This window comes from Brachyhypopomus gauderio, chromosome 12 (genome assembly GCF_052324685.1).
Source record: "Brachyhypopomus gauderio isolate BG-103 chromosome 12, BGAUD_0.2, whole genome shotgun sequence".
NCBI classification, from domain to species: domain Eukaryota; kingdom Metazoa; phylum Chordata; class Actinopteri; order Gymnotiformes; family Hypopomidae; genus Brachyhypopomus; species Brachyhypopomus gauderio.
Window position 1 is genome coordinate 3,077,895 of NC_135222.1, and position 22,142 is coordinate 3,100,036.

Sequence of the window (22,142 nt, forward strand, 5' to 3'; positions counted from 1 at the left end):
TACAGATCTCCAGGCAATAATCGAAGGGTTGGAGTTAGAAAGTAACAACTGTTTCATCACAAAATGCAGAGTTATGTTCAATTGAAAAGCCCTGGCATAATTAACTAACCTCTATAGCCCTATTTAGGTCCCACAAAGTCCATATTACATCAATCAGTGAATATAGTGATGAGAACAACAGGAGAATACATTACATAGTTCACCATTAATGTTTCTACTTATCTGACATAAACTATGAACTGAACTTTATCATAAATGCTAAATATGAGTGTTAAAGCCAGTCATCGACCATGCCGGGTGGGCCGCCGTTGGGTAAATGACACTCGTGATATTCAGCAGTGACATTTCAGCGTAAAATGCCACGCTCCTCAGCCCAAGGGCCTTGCCTTTACCCACGTCCTCCGTGAGGCCTGCATATACGACAATGAAGAGAGCCGGCACCAGTGTGAAGACCTTGTACTGGGTCTCCTGTCAAAGGCCCCCAGAGCAGCTGTGAGCTTGGACTGCATTTGCAGTTGGGTGGTGAGCAAAAAAAAGAAGAGCATGAAGAAAGAGGCTGGATGAAGGAGAAGAGGACTCACTCGTCAGCATCATGGCTGTTCTGGATACTCAGAAACTGAATGTTGCTCTTCAGCTGCAGAAAAAGAAGAACGAAGAAGCAATCAACGACAGTCATCCAACGACAAACAGCAAGAACATTACGAGCTCAGAGGACGGAATATGAACAAACCCTCGAATAAAGAAATAAGCAACACAATAAACAAAGAACATATTATTAGTTATAGATATTGGGAATATGTGGGATATGTCGTCTTTCTTTGTCCGATTCCTCCTCTCTGTATATTTTAGTTATTGATTGCCTGAACAGAACGTGAACTCTTCCTTAGTATTAATGGCCCGGAGTGCAGTTCAAGTGCTCCAATATTGATCTTAGACCTCTGCAAATACATTCGGACAGTATGTAACACACACTAGTATGATTCAGATGGTGTACATATAGGAGGCGAATCAATGTGATCAATCTCACCAGGGTAAGGCTCTTTCCTAAACCACATTAGTGATATGTTGTCTTTAGGAATGAGCTGACTCAGAGTACAGTGGAAGGAACAGTCAGATGTGCAGGAGAAGACATTTTACCAACACCAGACTGAATGTCATGTCATCCTATTGCTCAGTCCCCACCCCCAAAACAAAACCTGAGCTGAGTACACATACCCGCACAAAGGGAAAAACAAGCCAACAGCTCACCTGGTAGAGCAGGTTGTGCAGAGTACTACTGACCCCAAGGTCGTGGGTTCCATTGGCAGAAATCTCATGTATTGTCTTACTGATAAATGTGTAGACGCTGTGTATGCCAGCGTCTGCCAAACGCTGTAAATGAGAGCAACGCTGTGGTAAAATGTGCACAGGATTCGAGATGTGCCTGAAAAGGGTCCTTTTACAAAGTGCTGACTGGATGCGAAACAAAATGTCAGGAAATGTAAGACGGAGGAGTTTGCCCGCTTGCTGCTTTGTCCAGGAGGTACAACTGAACAGATGGGCCTGCAAGAGGGGACAGGTATGCAGGTATGGACAATTTCAGAAGTACAGTAGAGAGTAATGCCATAGGCATCCATAACTGGCCATCAGTCATCCTGATCTACTACTAGTTAGTTTAATAATGGAATAACAGAATGTATTCAAGATTGTTGCACAGATAATGAGACTTGGATAGCTGGAACTCCCAAAATGAAGAAGTTTCAAACATCCCAGCTGTAAATGTTCTCTATAAGGCAGCCTCTTAAAGCCAGGACTAACATTGAACAGTCAATCCCTTCAGCAGATAAACAGCTGCATGCAGTTTAAGACTTTAGGACAAAGATCTGGGGTCCTGAGGAACTCGTTCTAAAGGGAGTAGGGTTAGAGAGTGTGGTTGGAGTAGACACTGTGGTCCTGAGGAACTCGTTCTAAAGGGAGTAGGGTTAGAGAGTGTGGTTGGAGTAGACACTGTGGTCCTGAGGAACTCGTTCTAAAGGGAGTAGGGTTAGAGAGTGTGGTTGGAGTAGACACTGTGGTCCTGAGGAACTCGTTCTAAAGGGAGTAGGGTTAGAGAGTGTGGTTGGAGTAGACACTGTGGTCCTGAGGAACTCGTTCTAAAGGGAGTAGGGTTAGAGAGTGTGGTTGGAGTAGACCCTGTGGTCCTGAGGAACTCGTTCTAAAGGGAGTAGGGTTAGAGAGTGTGGTTGGAGTAGACACTGTGGTCCTGAGGAACTCGTTCTAAAGGGAGTAGGGTTAGAGAGTGTGGTTGGAGTAGACACTGTGGTCCTGAGGAACTCGTTCTAAAGGGAGTAGGGTTAGAGAGTGTGGTTGGAGTAGACACTGTGGTGCTTCTCCCAGTCTTACTGCAGCCCTCTCGCTATTCTAAACCAGGCTCTCTGAGCTAAGAGCACAGGCTTTGACAGAACGGTCTCAAAAAAGGGGAAAATAAAAATAAATACACCAAACATTGTCCAGGCATCCCTCCTCCCAGCGGATTTACTCGGGAGCTACATCTTGCCTACATTTACATAACATTAAGGTTTCTGTTACGGAAATACAGAACGAAATACGATGACCCCCAAACCTTGAATGTGGGGGACCTGTTTCTAAAGAGTGTGGCCTGTGGAGGAGTCATTAGGAGCAGGGTTGTGAAGGTGCGGGGAGCTCTCCGCAAGAAGTGTGTCCCGTGCCACTGTGAAGGTCACAGCGATTTATCACAGAAACACAAAAATCCTTAAACAGGAACAATAGGTCATATATTCCGAGCACTGGCTGCCATGTGTGCACCTTTGCAGGCAAAAAATGGAAGAATTAACCTTTTAGTCACTATAAGACTTAAGTGAGCGGCAGTAGGTAGCCTAAACTTGACTTGAGTTGTTAAAAGCGCTATACAAATAAACTTTGATTGATTGATTGATAAACTTGCACATTAAATGATGCATGCACACCAGCCAATGAGTGCTGTGAACAGAGGTCTCTAATGCTGTGGTTGTGGGGTTGTGTTTGCGATCCTTTAAGTTAATATTTTACCACGCCCACAGCGTTAACGACACTCCACGTAAAATCTAATTTTAAAAATACAGATGGGGACCCTGAACTTCTACTTGTAAAAATCACTTAAAAAACAGAAGGAATATTTTACACAGTTATTTAGTTCATGTAGTTGCCTTATACTTGATTAAACTGTTAAATCACATATGCCTTAAACTCAAAGTTCTGCAATCCCAAAACTTTTGAGCTACGCTCATGTAACAGTCAAAAACAAGCACCGCACAGACCACTCGTCCCGTGACCCCACTAAGGTGCCGTCTCCTTTATTGATTGCTGCTGTCACAGCCTCAGGAGATTAGCTACAACACCAGCTAATTATTTAGCGCCCCCCAGGAGAGACGACCCGCATGACTCCAGTCACCTCGCCTTGTTCCTCAGGGGGGCGTCCTTGACACGTCCACCGCATTCATCAGCTCGACCCACAGAACAACAGAGCCTCCCGTCCCCAGTTCAATGTAATGCTGCATCGCCATGGCTCACGGAGCCAGAAAGATCCTGAACATTAAAGGTGGCAGATGCTGACCAACCGATTGGTGCGTTTTGATCTGCTTGACACCTCAGGACAAAACGTGAACCTCAGCCAATTAGTGGGACGAGGATGTCCGAGACAAGCAGCCTTGATCCTCATGGATGTTAGAGTAGCATCGCAACGTAGCAGCCTGCATACACAGCAGCACTCTGAGGTAATTACATCTTTTTCCAGGGATACAGTAAGTACTTCAGTGGTTTGAAAACTTCGTTACGCACATAAACAAACTTTGGAATGGAGACGTACGCATACATATATACCGCACGGAAAACCTCACCGATGGAACTCCGAAAATGATTAACGGTACATTAGTTGGCCTCACTGATGTATATCCCCCAAAGTAATGTGTTCTCCTCCAGCAGCAGGGACGTGACAACGTCTTGATTAAATGCAGCCGATCTCAGCCCCAGCTTAATGTGTTTATTTACTGTACTGACATGAAGTTCTTGTCCTCCCTTCCTCCTGATCATTTCCTGTGGAACCCACGGCCCATGATGTATTGGAGCCGACTTAGAAGAGCAAAATGACCTCGGCAAGAACGGCCCCGCCCGCCCCCCGAACCATACATTTCCATGAATGCATTTAAAGCGGGCCTGCTGTTCACAGCAACGGCCGCTGCGTTTTTAGGGCTGCGTTAAAGTTTGCAATTGCGTTTGTCGGACATAAAAAATTCATGCAGCTACAGGGAGAGAGGATGCGCAGGGCATCCATCCAGGTGGCAGGGCACAAGAACCCAGTGACCGTGAGCGGGCCGCTCCCTGCCTCTGCTAACCAAATACCGTGTGAGTGCACGTTCAGGAGGCTGCAAAAAAAAAAGAAGGTTTTGTTCATGCACAAGTCTCTGCTGACATTGCGTTGCCTTCCGTATCGTGTCTGTGGATTTATGCAGAAAAGCAAACTTGCTGAGGACACTCACTGCTATGTGCTGAGAGTGGCAGCCAGTGGTTTAACCACACTGGTGTTGAGCAGAGACCATGAGCGTACTGGAGTGCACGGTCACTGGGTGAAGGCATGTTACTGGGAGCGGCAGTGCTAGAGACAGGCCCGTGCAGAATGACGTCTGCTTGCCTAGCTGGACAGATGCCACAAACGCAGACATAAACCAATCACCAGACCATCTGAAGACGACCAGAAACATAGAAAAACACCACAGTTGATCATCTTTGCTCTTGAATTTCTTTTTACTACACTGTGGTTTTGAAGGACGCTTTTCAAAATCCCAGACCAAAAGCTAATGGGAATGAATCAGGGTTAAGCCGCAATGGACTAACTTTCAGGCTGGAACACAGAAGTGGAGTTGGGGCCCTGTGGTGATTAATCGCTTTGCTACATTAATCTGGTTAGCATGTCATAGGGGGTCGCTGCTGACGCCCTATAAGCAAGCACACCAAACATCTCTTTACACCCCCCCAGAATTAAAACCAGAGTGATGGGCGGAGCCCAGCTGACACATACAATGGCAGATGTATTACTATTGCAGCCTTGATCTTTGACTGCACTGTGCACCTGCACAGGACGAACGGGGTGTGGAGGTTACTGCTGTGTGTAAGGCTAACCAGGCATGGTGCGTGTTCGGTGTATAGGAACCAATGTTGGGTAACAGGTAGCTGGGGGACATAATATATCACGACACGAAGCGGCACCAGACTCAGTTGATTAACAGACCTTGTGTAGTGGACGCAGTAGATCAAGGTAAGGGATTTTTTTGGATGTTGACTAGAGAAACGACCCACCTCTCCAGCACAAGTACAAATATATGGAACGTCCTGCCATCTGCATAATCTGTGTTACATTTTCAAAGCCAAGTAATGTTAGAATTCAAATTCCCTTTATGTTTCTGTTGCAGCTGAAATCTGATCAGGAATGTTTTAACATATCCACAGTGGAGATGCTGAACGGTGAACAATTTGACACTACATTCAGTTGCTCAACGGCCTCACTCAAAGCACTTTAAGCTCACGTAAGGCTCATGTAAAGCTCATGTAAAGCTCCCACAGAACTCATGTAAAGCTCAGCTTGCCATTATTGTTGCCACGTAGAGAAGGTGTCAAGCTGACAGACACTTCTTACATCTGCACTTCACAAATGAGCCTCCAAACCAATCACTCATTCGAACCAGCGTGTGTGTACCTGGTTCTGGAACAATCTCAGACATTCCAGATGAGTGTTCCATGGGTGTTCTGTTCACACTATCACATCAAAACAAAACAATAATTTGGCCCAGTTAATCCAGAACCATTGTTAACCATGTCACATCAAGAACTGACCACTGTTTTTAATATACTGCAAAGCCCAACACAATCGCAATGTGTTGCAATATAATAACAGCATACACTCTCCGGCCACATTATTAGGTACGAATGCTAGTACCGGGTTGGACCTCCTTTTGCCTTCAGAACTGCCTTAATCCTTCATGTCATAGATTCAACAAGGTACTGGAAACATTCCCCAAAGAGTCTGGTCCATATTGACATGATAGCATCACACAGTTGCTGCAGATTTGTCAGCTGCACATCCATGATGTGAATCTCCTGTTCCACTACATCCCAAAGGTGCTCTATTGGATTGAGATCTGGTGATTAAGATCGAGACTCATCAGACAAGGCAACGTTTTTCCAATCTTCTATTGTCCAATTTTGGTGAGCCTGTGTGAATTGTAGCCTCAGTTTCCTGTTCTTAGCTGACAGGAGTGACACCTGGTGTGGTCTTCTGCTGCTGTAGCCCATCCACCTCAAGGTTCGACGTGTTGAGCATTAAAGATGCTCTTCTGCATGCCTCGGTTGTAACGACCAATCTGTCTCAAACCAGTCTGGCCATTCTCCTCTGACCTTTGGCATCAACAAGGCATTTGCACCCACAGAACTGACGCTCACTGGATATTTTCTCTTTTTCTGACCATTCTCTGTAAACCCTAGAGATGGTTGTGCATGAAAATCCCAGTGAATCAGCAGTTTCTGAAATACTCAGATCAACAACCATGCCACGTTCAAAGTCACTTAAATCACCTTTCTTCCCCTTTTTGATACTCAGTTTGAACTGCAGCAGATCGTCTTGGCCATGTGTACATGCCTAAATGCATTGAGTTGCTGCCATGTGATTGGCTGATTCGACATTTGCGTTAATGAGCAGTTGGACAGATGCTAATAAAGTGGGCGGTGAGTGAACTACATCCATATCCTGCGAGAGTCAAAATCTCCAATAACTAAGAACCCCCACAAGAATGAAGATAATGGTAGACTTAAACACTATTCTAAAAATAGGAGTGCATAGTGTGACATTCTAAAACAGACTTCCTCTAAAACCGGGCTAAATGGACTCCAACCCATTGTACTGGTTAGAATGCATTCTCTGAGTAGATGACAAAGCACTTTTGTAAGTCGCTCTGGATAAAAGCATGCGTGTATGCCGTACATGTGAATGCAAATGTGAATGTAAATGAACAGAAGAAACGCAAACATCTCCCCTAAATCTGCAGCAGAGATGGGTGTGGCCGCAGTGTCTGGTGCTCCTGCTCGACTCTGGGATCAAACGCTGTGCTGAAGAATTCATGGGAACGCACGGCTGGCAGATTAATGGGGGCCCTCATCAAAAATTCCATAAATGTCCGATAAAACGTAATGACCTGAAATCAGAGGGCCGAGTTATGATTCTTGGCAAGTTGCTCAAGTGCAGCCCAGTGGCTACGCTTCAGAGCAAACGCCCTCACGCACGCTAGCAGACGCTTACGTGTGAAGTCTCCAAATGAACGCAGCGGGTGAGACAGTCAGCATCCCCCTCTCTGCGGGCCACTGGACAGTGGAGACGCGTGTCCTCTCCACGCTGCTCAGACTCGGACAGCTCCCGAGAACAGCCACCCAAATGAGCATGGCCCGATGTCCACTAGCTCTTTTTGATTCTAGTTATCACTTTGGGATTTCTAGCAACATTAAGTGGACTATTTCTCCATTTTTAATAGCACTTTATTGCACACGTGGCAAACTTTATTGTATGCCTCAGGGAAAAACATATTTGTTGTCACATTTCTCATAATTGCTTGCCTTAAATGTATCAAAAATACAAATATGTAGGTTACTGTGCTGTTGAATATTGAAGGCTAGAGACCATGAATCCTGCAGATGAGCACCATGACGGCATAACTGGGCAGAAAGTGGTGGATCTCCTGGCTCTTTCAAGACACGTCTGAGAGCACAGAGGAGCTTCAAAGGGGTCGCAAGGGTGTCCTACCACATTATGTGAACACCTGTGGTCTCGGCGTTATCACACACATACACACACACACACACACACACACTCACACATATACACACACAGACACACACACACACACACACACACACACACACACACACACACACACACACACACACACACTCACACACTCTCACACACACTCTCACACACACTCTCACACACACACTCTCACACACACACTCTCACACACACACTCTCTCACACACACACTCTCTCTCACACACACACACACACACACACACACACACACACACACACACACACACACACACACACACACACACACACACACAGAGTCCAATCTAAGAACCGCTGTAACCCCTTTCACACCACACACTGTGCCGCGCAATGATGCGGGGCCTGCATACCACTCGCTCCTTTGAGGTAATCAGGACGTCCCGCTCAAGTTACACTGCCCTCTCAACTGCCTCTGCACAGCCGTAGGACAGTTTGTAACAAGCGTGCTGCAGTGAAGACCATGTAGTGCAGTGGGTGTTTTTTTTAAGAAGCCAGCTAGATGCTGTCCTGTTTGACCAACTCCTCATAAAAACAACCGTCCCAACCCCATTAAACACACACACACACACACACACACACACACACACACACACACACACAAACAGGCCAGCTCCAGAAAATGGCAGTACTAAAGGCTGAGGCATTTCTTGTTTTGTCTGTGCATTCAGTTTAAACTGCACACCGCGCAGTACCAGACGGCTAAAGGGTCGGACCTCACGTTCCTCCGCTCAAAAAACCCCTGATCCAAAGGCTGCCGTGCTGCTGCAAGCTCTGCTGAAAAGCCAGCTGCTCCCTGCTGGAGGGAGCAGTGCCCAATGCACTCAGACTCCTCCCCTTAGCCCCATGCAATACAGACCACCGATGCCCTCGCCCCGCCCTCGCTCCGCCCTCGCCCCGCCCTCGCCCCGCTGTCAGCAGCTCCAGGTCAGCCCCGCACAAACCCACCCAGCCCAGTCCCGTTGAACAACATTTGTCTTTTGCTGCTCTGCTGAGAGCACTGGACCTCTGCCAGCGGCAGAAGCCCCAGCCATGATCCAGTAGCGTCTCCAGCCACAGAACCGACTGGGCTTGCTCTTCTTACCACGCATTAAAAGGCTTTTAAAGCCTAATGATGTTCAAGCTTAAGTTTCATTTAATGACCATTATAAGATTCTCACACATGATGATAAACTGTTTGCATTGTCAACTACAATGACTAGAAGAATGTCCTCGCTGGTAGGACACAAATGTCCTACAGGGATGGGCCTGTCTCCCACATTTGGTCATGTGATTAACAACATACACAGCTTTACATCCTAAACCATGCAGGGTCTGAAAATGAACACTGGACAGCTTAACATTTTTGTGCATTTTTCTCACCCAGATGTGTCGTTTCATGCACGTTGAATCTGGATTTAACCACACTACGTAGTTAAATCCATCCATAGCTAAACTGAAATCAAATTGTAATTGAGTGCAAAAATCCACTCCACCTGACTATGACCTTCTTGTAATGTTCCTTGTTTCCGAATGTGTATATGATTAAAGCTGCTGTGCATTGGTAATGTCACAAACCTTGATAATCCGACCGAATGTCATGATGTGGGGAGGGGTTTAGGTTGTCAGATGTAGCTTGTACAGAGAGATGTGTTAAAACTGGGATGTGGGATGTATTTGGGAGATTTGGATATTTTAAAACGTTGTAATGTGTATATTAGGTTTTGCAATAACAGATGCACATACTAAGCTGTAAATTCTATATAAATTCTACGTTGGTGTGTTTGTGTTTTGAGTTGCTCCTTGTATTTTGTATTGAAGCATTCTCCACTAGATGCAAAACTCACTGAAAATGAGACTTCGGTCTCAGCAGACGACACGCCCCAATAAAGACGATTTAAGTGAGTATTCTAACTAACGATGTACGTAACTCTGAATGTATCAGGAGTGTAGAGGAACAGAAATGAAGGGGACATCCAGCAGCCAGAGTTTAGCTTCTAGTGCTGTCGTTTCTCTCCAGGAAGTCAGACAGTCATTTATCATCTCTGCATCTTACATCTGAAGAATCTAACCTCACGCTAATTAACAACACTCTTGAAATTCTGCGGCGCTGAAGCGTTGAAACTTCAGACCCTTTAGAAGTTTAACCCCAAAGGGTGCGTGAACAGAGCAGGACGACCCCTGACCTCCAGCGCTCCCGCCCTCACTCACCACGTGGTTCCTCATGCGGTGGTACGGCTGGACGATGGGCAGGCCCAGCGGGGTCACCCACTCCACCGTGCTGCCGGACTTCGCGATAAGCCTGGCGCTCTCCGTCAGCCAGTCCTGCGGGCACACGTGCAAAGGCGTCAGCGCCGCCCCGACACGCCAGCGTCCGTCCCCCCCCCCCCCCCCCCCCTCCTGGTGTTCCAGCTCCACCGGGACGCCCAGCGTCCTGGCGAAAGGGCCCATCTGTTGCTCCTCGGGGGGGACCTGCTGATTCGGAGCAACAGTGACACCCCCCCCCACCGCACGCCTGGCGCGCCAGCTCACCTTCCCTTTTCGGGCCCCGGAGGACTTCCTGCCGAGGAGATGAATTCCTCCACGTGCCGCGAGCCTGCAGCCTTGGGCCTGGTGGAGGCCTCATCCGTCAGGAGGCTCCCCTGTGCCTCTCCTCCCTCTGCCCCACTTACCCACCACCCACTCCACCCGCACGCCATCCGTCAGCCGCGGGAGATTAAAGGCAAGACAAACTGCCTCTCCCCACACCTCGCTATTTCTTCTCTCTGGTTCAGCTCACTAGATTTCTTTTTTTTTTTTTTTCGGTACGCATTTTCAGACCTGACCCATTTAGGCAGACAGGAGGCGTCTGAGTGCAACATGGGGGTATTTTTCAGAATGGCTCTGTGCAGCCGAGACTCTCCAGGAAGATGGAGCGGGCCCTAGAACTTTCCATTTCCTCCTGGGCTGTGTTTCACTACAAGCACCAGGCAGGTGCAAAGCCAGAAAACTACCGGTGCTTCAGGAACCCACATAACAAAGCAATCCAGTGTATTTACAAGAGTGAAACATAAAAATCTCTCTACTTTTGGCAGTACCTGGATTTCTCTTGTGCCAGTAAACATCTCCTTCAGGCTGCTGAAGACCTGCTGGACCAGGTAGTGAGAGGCGTCCCACACGTACTCCTGCGGTGGGAAAACAGCAGTGTTGGCACACGAGCCACAAAGGTGGGGGGACTAGAACGTGTGTGGTTGTACAGCAGGCCCGGGTGAGAGGCGTCGGATCGCTTCAGAAATGCAAGAGGCGGGACCTCGGGCTCAGGCGTTTAGGTTGGCCAGCTCCCCCGCCCGGAGGACCCAGGGAAACTCCGCTAGCACCCTAGGGACATATTAGCTCACAGACGTCCTAGTGGTATCCAGCTGCTACTGACAACACACACACACACACACACACACACACACACACACACACACACACACACACACACACACACACACACACACACACACACACACACACACACACCACCCACCCACCCACCCACCCACCTGCTGAACAAACAGGACGGTTTCTCACATTCATGAACACACACACACACAGAATCATACACGCTAATCTTTCACACATACACATAAATGTCCGCTCTAATCTTATACACACACCTCTATCGCTGTCTCTGTAAAGGTGATAATTATATGCTCCTTCACTGCTGACGAAGTTTGTTTATCCAAAGAAGAACACAATAGGGAAAAGAGGTAGTTTCTCTCTCACAGACTTTCTAACACTTGTTAAAAGCAGCAAATGTGATGGCAGGTGGAAAGTACAACTAGATGTGGAGAAGAAGGCAGAAGAATCACGATTACACTGAAGTAACAAGAACAGGAATCATAATGGAGCCAGATCAGCTTATATTTCTGAAACGAGACACAACCGTTTCAGTCCTGAGGTGTCGGTTAAGATGCCGACATGACTTTCTCTACCGAGCGCCAATAACGTGTTTTTAATTTTTCAGCACAGCGATCACGTCCCTGACTGAGCTCTTACCTTGGGGAAGTCGTCGATCTCCTTGAGGCGTTTTTCGATCTGCAAGCGACCCCCGAAGCGCGTGACGCCGTACACCACCGTCATGACCGTCTGCTTCACCACCTTCCTGCTGATGAAGCCCTCCAGCACCTGTGCGATCTTCAGGCCCTTGGCAGCATCCTGAGCCCGGAAGTCCTCCACCTGTGGACCACACACCAACCCCTCCAGCGTCAGTCTCGGCCAGACAGGCCCTCTTCCTCATGGTGGATCCACTGGAGAACATTCTTATACTCATTTTTATACTCTCCTTAAACCTTATTTGCTTGCTCCACATAGTTGACAGAATAGGTGACAAATCATTTTTAGCTTTGTTTGTGTTAATACTCAGTATGCATATTAACAAGGCTACAACATTTTCCTTTTGCTTTATTTAAAAAATAAATACAAATCAAATCAATCAAATTTTATTTATATAGCGCTTTTTACAACAGTTGTTGTCACAAAGCAGCTTTACAAGTGCCGAGTCCTAGCCCCCAGTGAGCAAGCCAAAGGCGACAGTGGCAAGGAAAAACTCCCTAGTTTTGCATGAGGAAGAAACCTTGAGAGGAACCAAGACTCAGGGGGGGAACCCATCCTCCTCTGGCCGACACCGGTCACCATGACAACAACAACAATATAGACAGAATACAACCCAGTTAAAGGCAGCAGTAACCTTTTGTGAAGGATTTGAAGGGTTGTCATAATATAGGTGTCAGTCCACTTGGGAAAAATAACTTAAACGATCCCACACTAATGGCAAAAACAGCTCCATCTTAAGAGCGAAGAGGGCCTTCATTAAACAATGGCGTACATGGACAAAAGAACAGCATCTTTAGACATAGCTGGTATGTTCAGAAAGTCACAGCAGCCCTGGAACAAGGAGTCTGTGTTTAGACTCGACTCTGATACAGCTGCTTAATGACACACCTGGTGGGGGTCTGTACTCGATCACCTGCTGGGGGTCTGTACACGATCACCTGCTGGGGGTCTGTGCACGATCACCTGGTGGGGGTCTGTACATGATCACCTGGTGGGGGTCTGTACACGATCACCTGCTGGGGGTCTGTACTCGATCACCTGCTGGGGGTCTGTGCACGATCACCTGGTGGGGGTCTGTACATGATCACCTGGTGGGGGTCTGTACACGATCACCTGCTGGGGGTCTGTACACGATCACCTGCTGGGGGTCTGTACTCGATCACCTGCTGGGGGTCTGTGCACGATCACCTGGTGGGGGTCTGTACACGATCACCTGGTGGGGGTCTGTACACGATCACCTGCTGGGGGTCTGTACACGATCACCTGCTGGGGGTCTGTACTCGATCACCTGCTGGGGGTCTGTACACGATCACCTGCTGGGGGTCTGTACACGATCACCTGGTGGGGGTCTGTACACGATCACCTGGTGGGGGTCTGTACTCGATCACCTGCTGGGGGTCTGTACACGATCACCTGCTGGGGGTCTGTACACGATCACCTGGTGGGGGTCTGTACACGATCACCTGCTGGGGGTCTGTACACGATCACCTGCTGGGGGTCTGTACTCGATCACCTGCTGGGGGTCTGTACACGATCACCTGCTGGGGGTCTGTACACGATCACCTGGTGGGGGTCTGTACACGATCACCTGGTGGGGGTCTGTACACGATCACCTGGTGGGGGTCTGTACATGATCACCTGGTGGGGGTCTGTACACGATCACCTGGTGGGGGTCTGTACACGATCACCTGGTGGGGGTCTGTACACGATCACCTGGTGGGGGTCTGTACTCGATCACCTGCTGGGGGTCTGTACACGATCACCTGCTGGGGGTCTGTACACGATCACCTGCTGGGGGTCTGTACACAATCACCTGCTGGGGGTCTGTACACGATCACCTGCTGGGGGTCTGTTCTTGCTTACCTGCTGAGCTACACCACTATAGACATCCTGAGGCACTTCACAGGGCATCAGATTGACCGATGTGGCACCAATCACATCCCGGCCCAGGGCTGCATAATGCTGGAGGCCATTGCAAGAACCATCCTGACTCAGAGAGAGAGCGAAAGAGAGAGAGAGAGAGAGGGAAACAGAGACAGAGAAGACAAAAAACAGAGAGATAGAAAGAGTGATGGGTAGAAATGAGTATAATTAAAAGTAAATGAGAATGAGATTCTGGTCTAATAAATGGTAATCAATAACTACACAAAAGCCAAGAGATAATGATAGCGTGGTTTATTAATGCCAACTTAACAGCCTTGTTTTTAAATAAACACTCTCATAACTTACTAGGATATGTCTAAAGCACAACATAAACATAACATAAAAATATAACACAAAAAAGACGATTAATGACAATGAAGAGCAGCTACTCTCTCTCTGATGTGCAACAGCTGGACACATGGTAATGGAAACCCAGCCAGTCACACCATCAAGATTTAATGGGGTGTCAAATTGAATCTAAAGAGAGACAAATTGTGGTGGTGTGGCAGACCCAAGATCAGACCTGGAGTACACACACACACACACACACACACACACACACACACACACACACACACACACACACACACACACACACACACACACACACACACACACACACACACACACACACACTCGAAGCCGACGCTTCCAACACGCATCATTCAGTACCTGATGGACAGGGAAATGGGAGATGAATTTGGTGTGGTCTGGTGATCTGGTGGCGTTTGCTATTTCCATACAGCAGGCCAGAGTTTGCCAAGGCTCATCAGCATTCATCCACCACTTCCTGCCCTGTAACACAATACACCACTGGAATCTTCAGGCGTGCCACTGAACGCTCTTTCAGGGCCTCGATATCGACTGCCAATTACACGGAAACCAGGTTCTGGTTATTTTCTTTATAGCCTGAGAGGAAAATGATTTACTCCATCCATTTTAAATCTAGTCTATAACATGCAATTATTTTGGACAAAAGATGCTTCACACAGGATAGCTAAGCATTTCGCATTGTATTCAAGGTGAGGAAGGGTGTCACTCACTGTGAAAGGGTTGTCTGCTGAGTCCAGGACCTCCTCCATGATGCTGTTGGCGTACTCCAGCCTCCCGGCCAATGAGCTGCTCTTCTTCAGGCCTGTGAGGTTCACCAGGTGGATCTTCATCCAATCGAGGCCTTTGACGCCCAGGGGCTTCCCCTCGGCGAACAGCAGGATGGCCCGGGTCACGTCGCTGCCCAGGTGGTTGAAGTACGGGGGGCAAGGGTAGGTGCGGCCGCGGAAGTCCATGTTGTGGGGGAACCAGAAGACCTCGTCCCTCACGTGGTTGGCAATGGACAGCTTGTAGAGCGCATCCATGCGGAGGCTGTGCATCTCGGCCAGACGCTTCTTGGCCTGGGCCGCCGAGCGCTTCAGATGGCTCTTCTCCGACGGCGTGAGGTACGGGTCGTGCGGGTCGAAGCGTGGCACCTCGGGCGCCTCGGACAGCGGCGGAGGAACGTCCAGCTTCTCGCTGCCCTTGTCGTTGAAGACGCCGATGATGATGTCCAGCAGGGGCTTGTTGATCCTCCAGGCACAGTTGCCCAGCTGGTTGAGCGCGTCCAGGACGCCGTGAAGGTTCTCGTCCTGGACCTTCTCCAGCAGCAGCTGGTGCTGGACGGCGCCCTCCACCGTGCGCATCAGCCTGGTGGGCGTGAGCAGGTAGGAGCCGCTTTTCACCGACGTCCACGGCACGGGCGGGCACAGCATGGGCATCACGTAGGAGTCAAAGGTCAGCTTGGTTTCCATGGCTTCCATCTGCATTTGTGTCAGGATGGGGTGAGGCTTGATAAAGCCAATCTAGAAGAGACACGTGGCAGTGAGCAAAAGCAGTGAGACCAAACCAGAGCGAGAAGAGAATGAGACCACTGACTTCTCTTACTCTTCATAAACGGAATGACAGCCAGACAGTAAATACCGCCTCTTTCCTGTAGCTTTCAGATGATTTTACAGCTGAGCAAAACTGAAACAAGCTACCGTATAGACGAGTGTCTGGCTAACGACAGACGTAATTATGTATGACAGCTTGATCAACTACTCCATAAAGCTAAAACACGCTTGTGTTCATAGTAAGACAAGTTGTTCCACCACTAGAGCCAAGAAGGATTCTGCAAAGCTGCTCCATCCTGTACAGACCAGGGGAAAGATGACGTTGCCTTCACTATACATTCATAGAGTTCATTGAGCGGTGAGGATCTTGACAATGATGAAGGGTACCTTAAGGAGCAATGAAGGAAAATCTGTTTCCCAAGTTTCATCTTTCAAATACCACCAAGAGCCCTCATCATTTTTTCATTTTTTTAAAGATGTAAAGCTACTCCTGCGTCACCACTAAAAATATCAGTCGTTTTCACCTATTACTTCCTATTACGAAATCTCAACAGCGGTGGGCTCATGGCGCCGTGCCAGGTCGACCCGGGCCTCGGGACGGGGCTCCTCCCCGCTGCGAGCACCATCTGCAACCTCAGTGGAGGTAGTGCCACCCCACGCCAGCCTCAAAGGCCGCGGAGGAGGCCTGCGTCCGACCTACAGGGTGTCTGGAGCCCAGCGGGCAAAGGGAGCCTGTCCCCCAACTCTGGTCTCCTCTCCCACCCCTGACACACACTTACAGTCAGACTCTGATATATGCAAAATCCTGGGGCAGTAAATCACCCGGCCAATTAAGAAGACAGTAAAAAAGGGATTAGCTTCAGGTCCATTAGTCTTCCTCTTCCTCTTGTGCATGGTGCTGCAGGAAAACGGTCCCATCACTCATACAAACACGTGCAGCTGAGAGCTGGGAACCAAGACCAGAGGACCAGGGCTGCCGGGAGAGGTGGAGGGTCCGCGGTCTGCCACGCAGGACTGAACGCAGCACTTTTACTGGAGATTATGTTAATCTGCCCAATTACCTATGATCTACTGAAATGAGATGTCAAGTGGCTCGTGCTTCCTACCACGCTGCACGGTTCGCCCGGTAAAGACGTACGTACTTCCAAACCGAAGCCAACGTTCTGCGAATGAATCTCGCAGTCATCGTTTTATTTCGAATCTCGTACGCTGGGGTACGGATCCGCTCCATTTACTTTATGGCCGACGTTACATCAGCTCGCTTCCAGAGGGTTCCAGTCAGGAGCTATCAATTTCTCTCTTATTTCTCCCCGGGGCGGTTAAGCCGGCCCGAGTGTCTGGAGAAGCCCCCCGTGCTCTCTCCGGGCCGAGATACGGAGCTTACCTGCCGGTTGCTGCGGAAGGCGTACATGTGGTACAGCACGGGGATGAGTTTGCGCTCCGTGCCCGGGTGGAGGACGTGGTGGAGGACGTCTTTGGGGACTTTCAGCTCACGCACCATCATGTCCACGAGGAAGCTGCCTAAATGGATGACCAGCATGTGAGGCCAGGGCGTGTCATCACTCAGGAGGGAGGGGCCTTCCCTTCTCTCCGCCTCCAGGCTTCTCCAATGCTCTCGAGGCAAGACGCTGCTGCCCTGTGATGGCAGAGGAATTTACATAAGACATTTACATAATTCATCACATATGTAGCTTTGTAGCCAGTTTTCATCTGGAGGTTGGGCACCTGTGTGTCTTTAGCGAGCAGTTCGGCGTGCGACTTGTAGATGCTGCTCAGTTTCTCCACCATCTGGTTGTGGCTCTTCTGCCGGATGCAGTAGATGTTGGAGACCCTGGTTCCCAGTTCCTTAGCCATGATGAGCAGGGACTCTCCGCTGGGTGGCAGGTTGGCCAAGCCCTGAACACCGCCATCGGCGGGACGATGGAGTTAAGACTGCACCTACATCACTGTCGCCACCACGGGCTCCACCACCACACCACACCAGCCCGGCGCGAGCGCGTACCTGAAGCATGATGTTGACGTAGTCCTCGTCGCGCAGGACGCACAGGAAGGGGTAGATGTTCGTCCGGCCGCTCCTCTGGTTGCTCCTGCTCAGAACCAGTTTGCTCTCCCGGAGCGCCTGGTGCAAAACCCTGTGCCAGTGCCCGCGCTGTTCCGCCAGCAGCTTCCTCTGCCCAGCAGGGGGCGAGATAGAGCAGTTAGGGGGGAGGTGTGTGTGAATGTATCAATCGTACATTTAAAGTAAAAAAAAAAAGAAAATTCTGCTAGGGCCAGAAGTGAGGACTAAGTCAAGAGGTGCGGTAATCTGAGTGAAGGAGGGGACGAAGTTCAGCCGCTCGCCGACCCGCAACGCAGGACAGTCAGAGGACACGGCGCTGACGGACCAGGCTTCGCCGTCCTAAGGTGACACTTGCAGCACATGTGGAGACGCACTGAGAGACATCAACATTCCGGTGTAGCTGCCGTAAATGCCGGCAGACCTACAGGGACCCGTCCCGGCGCTCTGATCCACAGGCAGAGCGGACCGACGGTGTAAATGCCACAGAGGACCTCAGGGAATCTGTAGTAATATCTGCTCTCTTAAAATGGATGCACAGGCCCGAAACGTCTGAGGTTAATCTAACGGTTTAGGGACCGTTGGATGACTTCAGTGCCTTATGTCTGATATAAAGAAAAATTTACGAACTTAATATCACTGTGTTGACCTCTTTGTATAACAATAAAGGTACTCTGATATAATAACGTACAGCAGCCTGCTTATTGTTTTGTACTGATCCTAAATTGTGGTTCAATAGATTTAAGCCGGGTTAAGATTTAATCCAGATTAAGATATTCAGGAGAGCGTGAATGCGACCCCCCCAGACAAGTCCTCAAGCCCACCCTCCTGCCAGTGGTTGTGGGTGAAGACGAGGTACACACCATCCTGGCCATGTGTTCCGTAACAGGCTTGATGGCCTCCACGGAGTTGATGGTGACGGTGTTGGCCTGCTCCATGGCTAGCTGACGGCAAAAACGCTCCCGTAGCTCCTGCAGGCTGAAGTCCAGTTTAGGATATCTGCTTCCTTCCCTCTGAAAGACACACGGGGTCAAAGGTCAGCAGAGGTCGACGGTGGGGCGGAGTTCTGTGGTTCCTTCAAACTCTCTTGCAACGGCATCGATTTATATTCATCCGGCACAAAGAATTAAAGCGACTCAGATCAACAGTCCAAGACAACGAACAAAACAAGCGCACGCAAATATACGTCCCAGCATCAACTAACCTCAGAACAGCAAATCAGCTGCATGACATCACTCTGTGTGTGGCGTTTAAGGCGCAGGGCAGCATCGACTGTCCAACAAACGGACGAGACAGTTGGGTATGCGCCAGACCGCGCGCCCAATTAAACTGCAGTTAACACTGCTGATTAAAGTGCAGTTAACACTGCTGATTAAAGTGCAGTTAACTGCTGATTAAAGTGCAGTTAACTGCTGATTAAAGTGCAGTTAACACTGTTGATTAAAGTGCAGTTAACTGCTGATTAAAGTGCAGTTAACTGCTGATTAAAGTGCAGTTAACTGCTAATTAAAGTGCAGTTAACACTGCTGATTAAAGTGCAGTTAACACTGCTGATTATGCTCCTGCAGTTCCTCTCCCGGCCCGATCCTACTGAATGAGCTTCAGCGAGCCCAGTCCGGGTCTCGGTCCGGTGCTCCCCTGAGCTGCTCGGCAGGGGTCCAGACGGGAAGCAGCCGGACGTGAATACGACATCAAAGGAGGCGTCTGACCAGGGGTGCCACGCTTTAATGGTAATACGGCCTTTATGGCTGGAGAAGACTGAATTTATTACTGTAATGGGGGTGTGTATACACACACTGATATTATATATATATATATATATATATATATATATATATATATATATATATATATATATATATATATATATATATATAAATAACTACAGTGTACAGTGGGGCTCAAGCTCCAATAGTGTAGATCAATTCAGCCGGGAGACCTGCTTCAATACCGCATGAGAAAGGCACAAATGTGGAGAAAAACCTTTGCATGTGTGTGTGTGTGTGTGTGTGTGTGTGTGTGTGTCAGTACAGGAGTATAGCTCTGCAGCATACATGCAAATGATAGCTGAGACATTTTCTTTCTCTCCTCTCTCTCTCTCATCTCTCTCCCTCCCTCTCTCCCTCCCTCTCTCTCTCTCTCCCTCTCTCCCTCTGACAGTGTGCAGAGCGTGAAGTAAAACATCAAGTAAAAACTGTGATTAGCCTGCAATGCAAAATATTGCTTCACGTTACCAGAAAAACACAGCAGCAGCGAATCCACAAAGCTGGCCGGCTGCAGACGTCTGCGTTTCTGGCCCGCGGCAGACGCCACGGCAACCACACGGCAACCGTGTGGCGCTGACACGACTCCAGCAGCACGCTAGCAAATCACGGCCGCTCCAGATCTTCTTTCTGGAAGCCTGGAACCCCCAGACCACGCCGAGCGCCGACCCGAGTCGGGAGCCGTGGCGAATCCCGGCTTTAGTGAGCGGGATGTCCTCTCGCCCCACTTCCTGCCGTTTTCCAGGACACGAGCTTGTTGCTATGGCGGCGGCTCGGTCCCACGTCCCCGCCTGCGGTGGTGAGCGTGGACAGCGCAGGCTGGGGCGGGACAGCGGGTCATGAATCAGCGGAGAGGAAAAGGGGGGCGCGGGCGCCCGGCAGGTGCGGTTCCCGCGGTTAAAATAGCCCCGCGCGTGAGGGCTCCTCGTTCATAAAAACCGGGTCCTGTTGTGGCTCGGCCTGCGGGCCCCAAAACACCGCCGTCGGTCACGCCTTCTGTAAACGTGACCCAAATGAATTCGCCTTCACTGCTGTCTGCTTGAGGAGGGCTGGGAAATGGAAACGGCACGGCCGGTTTAAGGGTCGTCCACTGGTGACGGACTAATGGGACTAATGGGACGGAGGACAAAAGAGCGGGAAAAAGGACAGGACAGGACAGGAGCCGCTGTCTGGTCGGCTACCTGGGTGTAGAAGTCCTTCAGCAGGGGCAGGTCACAGAGAGGGCTCTCGGGGGCCGGGCGGGGCTCGTAGTCGGGCTGGACCACACGGACGGCCTTCAGCACCACCTCCCTCTCGTCCTGACGAAAGACGCACTGCTGGAAGATGTCGTCCACGCTCAGTTCATCCTTCTCCATCTGCTGTAGACACCTGCGCACAAGAGGAGCAAAGGGTGAAGTGGGGGGGGGGGGGGGGGGGGGGGGGGGGGTCCTCTGCCAGGGGGGGGTTTCAGAGTGTTGGGGTCTGTCTCGCTTTCAAATAAAAAAAGCACAGACAAAATCAGCAGGTTGGGTGTGAGTGATCACACTCAGAACGATCGCACTCTCACACTGGAGCGGCTGTCTGGCGCAGCGGCAGACACGGAAGGAACGCGGAAAGCTTTCGAAAGCTGCTCGCCGCCCTTGTGACCTTTCAGCAGAGCGATGCAGGTGTGAGACCTGGCGAGCTGGAATACGTTCAGCGGGGCGGGGGGGTGTGGGGGGGGGGGGGGCAGTTCTGCCAGTCCACATTTGGGCAAAAGCGGAGACAAGGCCACAAGAAGCTTAGCAGGCTCGTAAATCTTTCTGCGATAAACTGCGAGCCGTGGGCCGTGGGGACCGCTCCCCTGCCCGCAGGCTTAAGGGAGAGGCTGGACCGCGGTGCTGCACGTCTGACAATGCTGTAGCCGTTTGGCTGTTTCCAAAGCAACAGGCTTCTACTGGCGCGGAGCTGGTGGAGGGTTAGCTCCCTCTAGTGGCCCGCGAGGGAACAGGCAGCTGCATGGACATAGGGAGGGGCACGGACTCGGAAAGAGAGGCATTCCTCTACTCTGTGTGTCTGTCTGCTAGATTCAGTGAGGATGGTAGAGTTTAAATCTTGGGCATTTATACGGGAGCCCTGGAATGGTTTCAAATGCAGCTGACAGGCTACACAGTGGGGGGGGGCTATCATCAGTGTGTCACGTTCATTTGATAAGTGCCACACTCCGCCCACATCTCCCTGTCACGCACGATGAGACGGAGAGCTGTTATCTTTGTGTGGTCATGCCTGATAGAGGAGAGAAGACTCGGTAAATAGAGAGCAAGAAGGAAAGGTAAGAGGAAAATATGAGAGAGGGGGTGGGGGGAGGGAGAGAGAGAGAGAGAGAGAGAGAGAGAGAGAGAGAGAGAGAGAACAGAGATAGTCCGGTGAGTGTAGGAAAGACAGAACTGCACCTGCTGGACAGATGTGAGGTATAACAGAGGCCCAGAGAGACAGGCCCGCACCCAGAACAGTAATGGCGGAGAGTGAGGGAGATAAATCACCCGTGAGCCACCCGCAGCACAACAATGTCACTGCTATTGCCTTACAACAATCGATGGTCTAGCCAACCTCCCCCGGCCTCCCAACCCGTACCGGTTCCCCCCCTGCCCGCC

At 49.9% G+C, this 22,142-nt stretch overlaps 1 protein-coding gene across 1 annotated transcript in view; it reads right to left on the reverse strand.

The window, feature by feature from the left end:
- Positions 1-22,142, reverse strand: part of LOC143528643 (DNA-directed RNA polymerase, mitochondrial-like) — a 38,250-nt gene that overhangs the window by 12,413 nt on the left and 3,695 nt on the right. Inside the window, exons 5-16 of the mRNA XM_077024438.1 lie at positions 20,712-20,898; positions 18,631-18,780; positions 17,714-17,881; positions 17,437-17,607; positions 17,096-17,347; positions 14,890-15,681; positions 14,519-14,641; positions 13,787-13,909; positions 11,867-12,046; positions 10,921-11,007; positions 10,055-10,168; positions 582-634 (exon numbers count right to left, since the gene is read on the reverse strand). Of these exons, the coding sequence (XP_076880553.1) occupies positions 582-634; positions 10,055-10,168; positions 10,921-11,007; positions 11,867-12,046; positions 13,787-13,909; positions 14,519-14,641; positions 14,890-15,681; positions 17,096-17,347; positions 17,437-17,607; positions 17,714-17,881; positions 18,631-18,780; positions 20,712-20,898 (2,400 nt within the window). The remainder of the gene's footprint in view (positions 1-581; positions 635-10,054; positions 10,169-10,920; positions 11,008-11,866; positions 12,047-13,786; positions 13,910-14,518; positions 14,642-14,889; positions 15,682-17,095; positions 17,348-17,436; positions 17,608-17,713; positions 17,882-18,630; positions 18,781-20,711; positions 20,899-22,142) is intronic.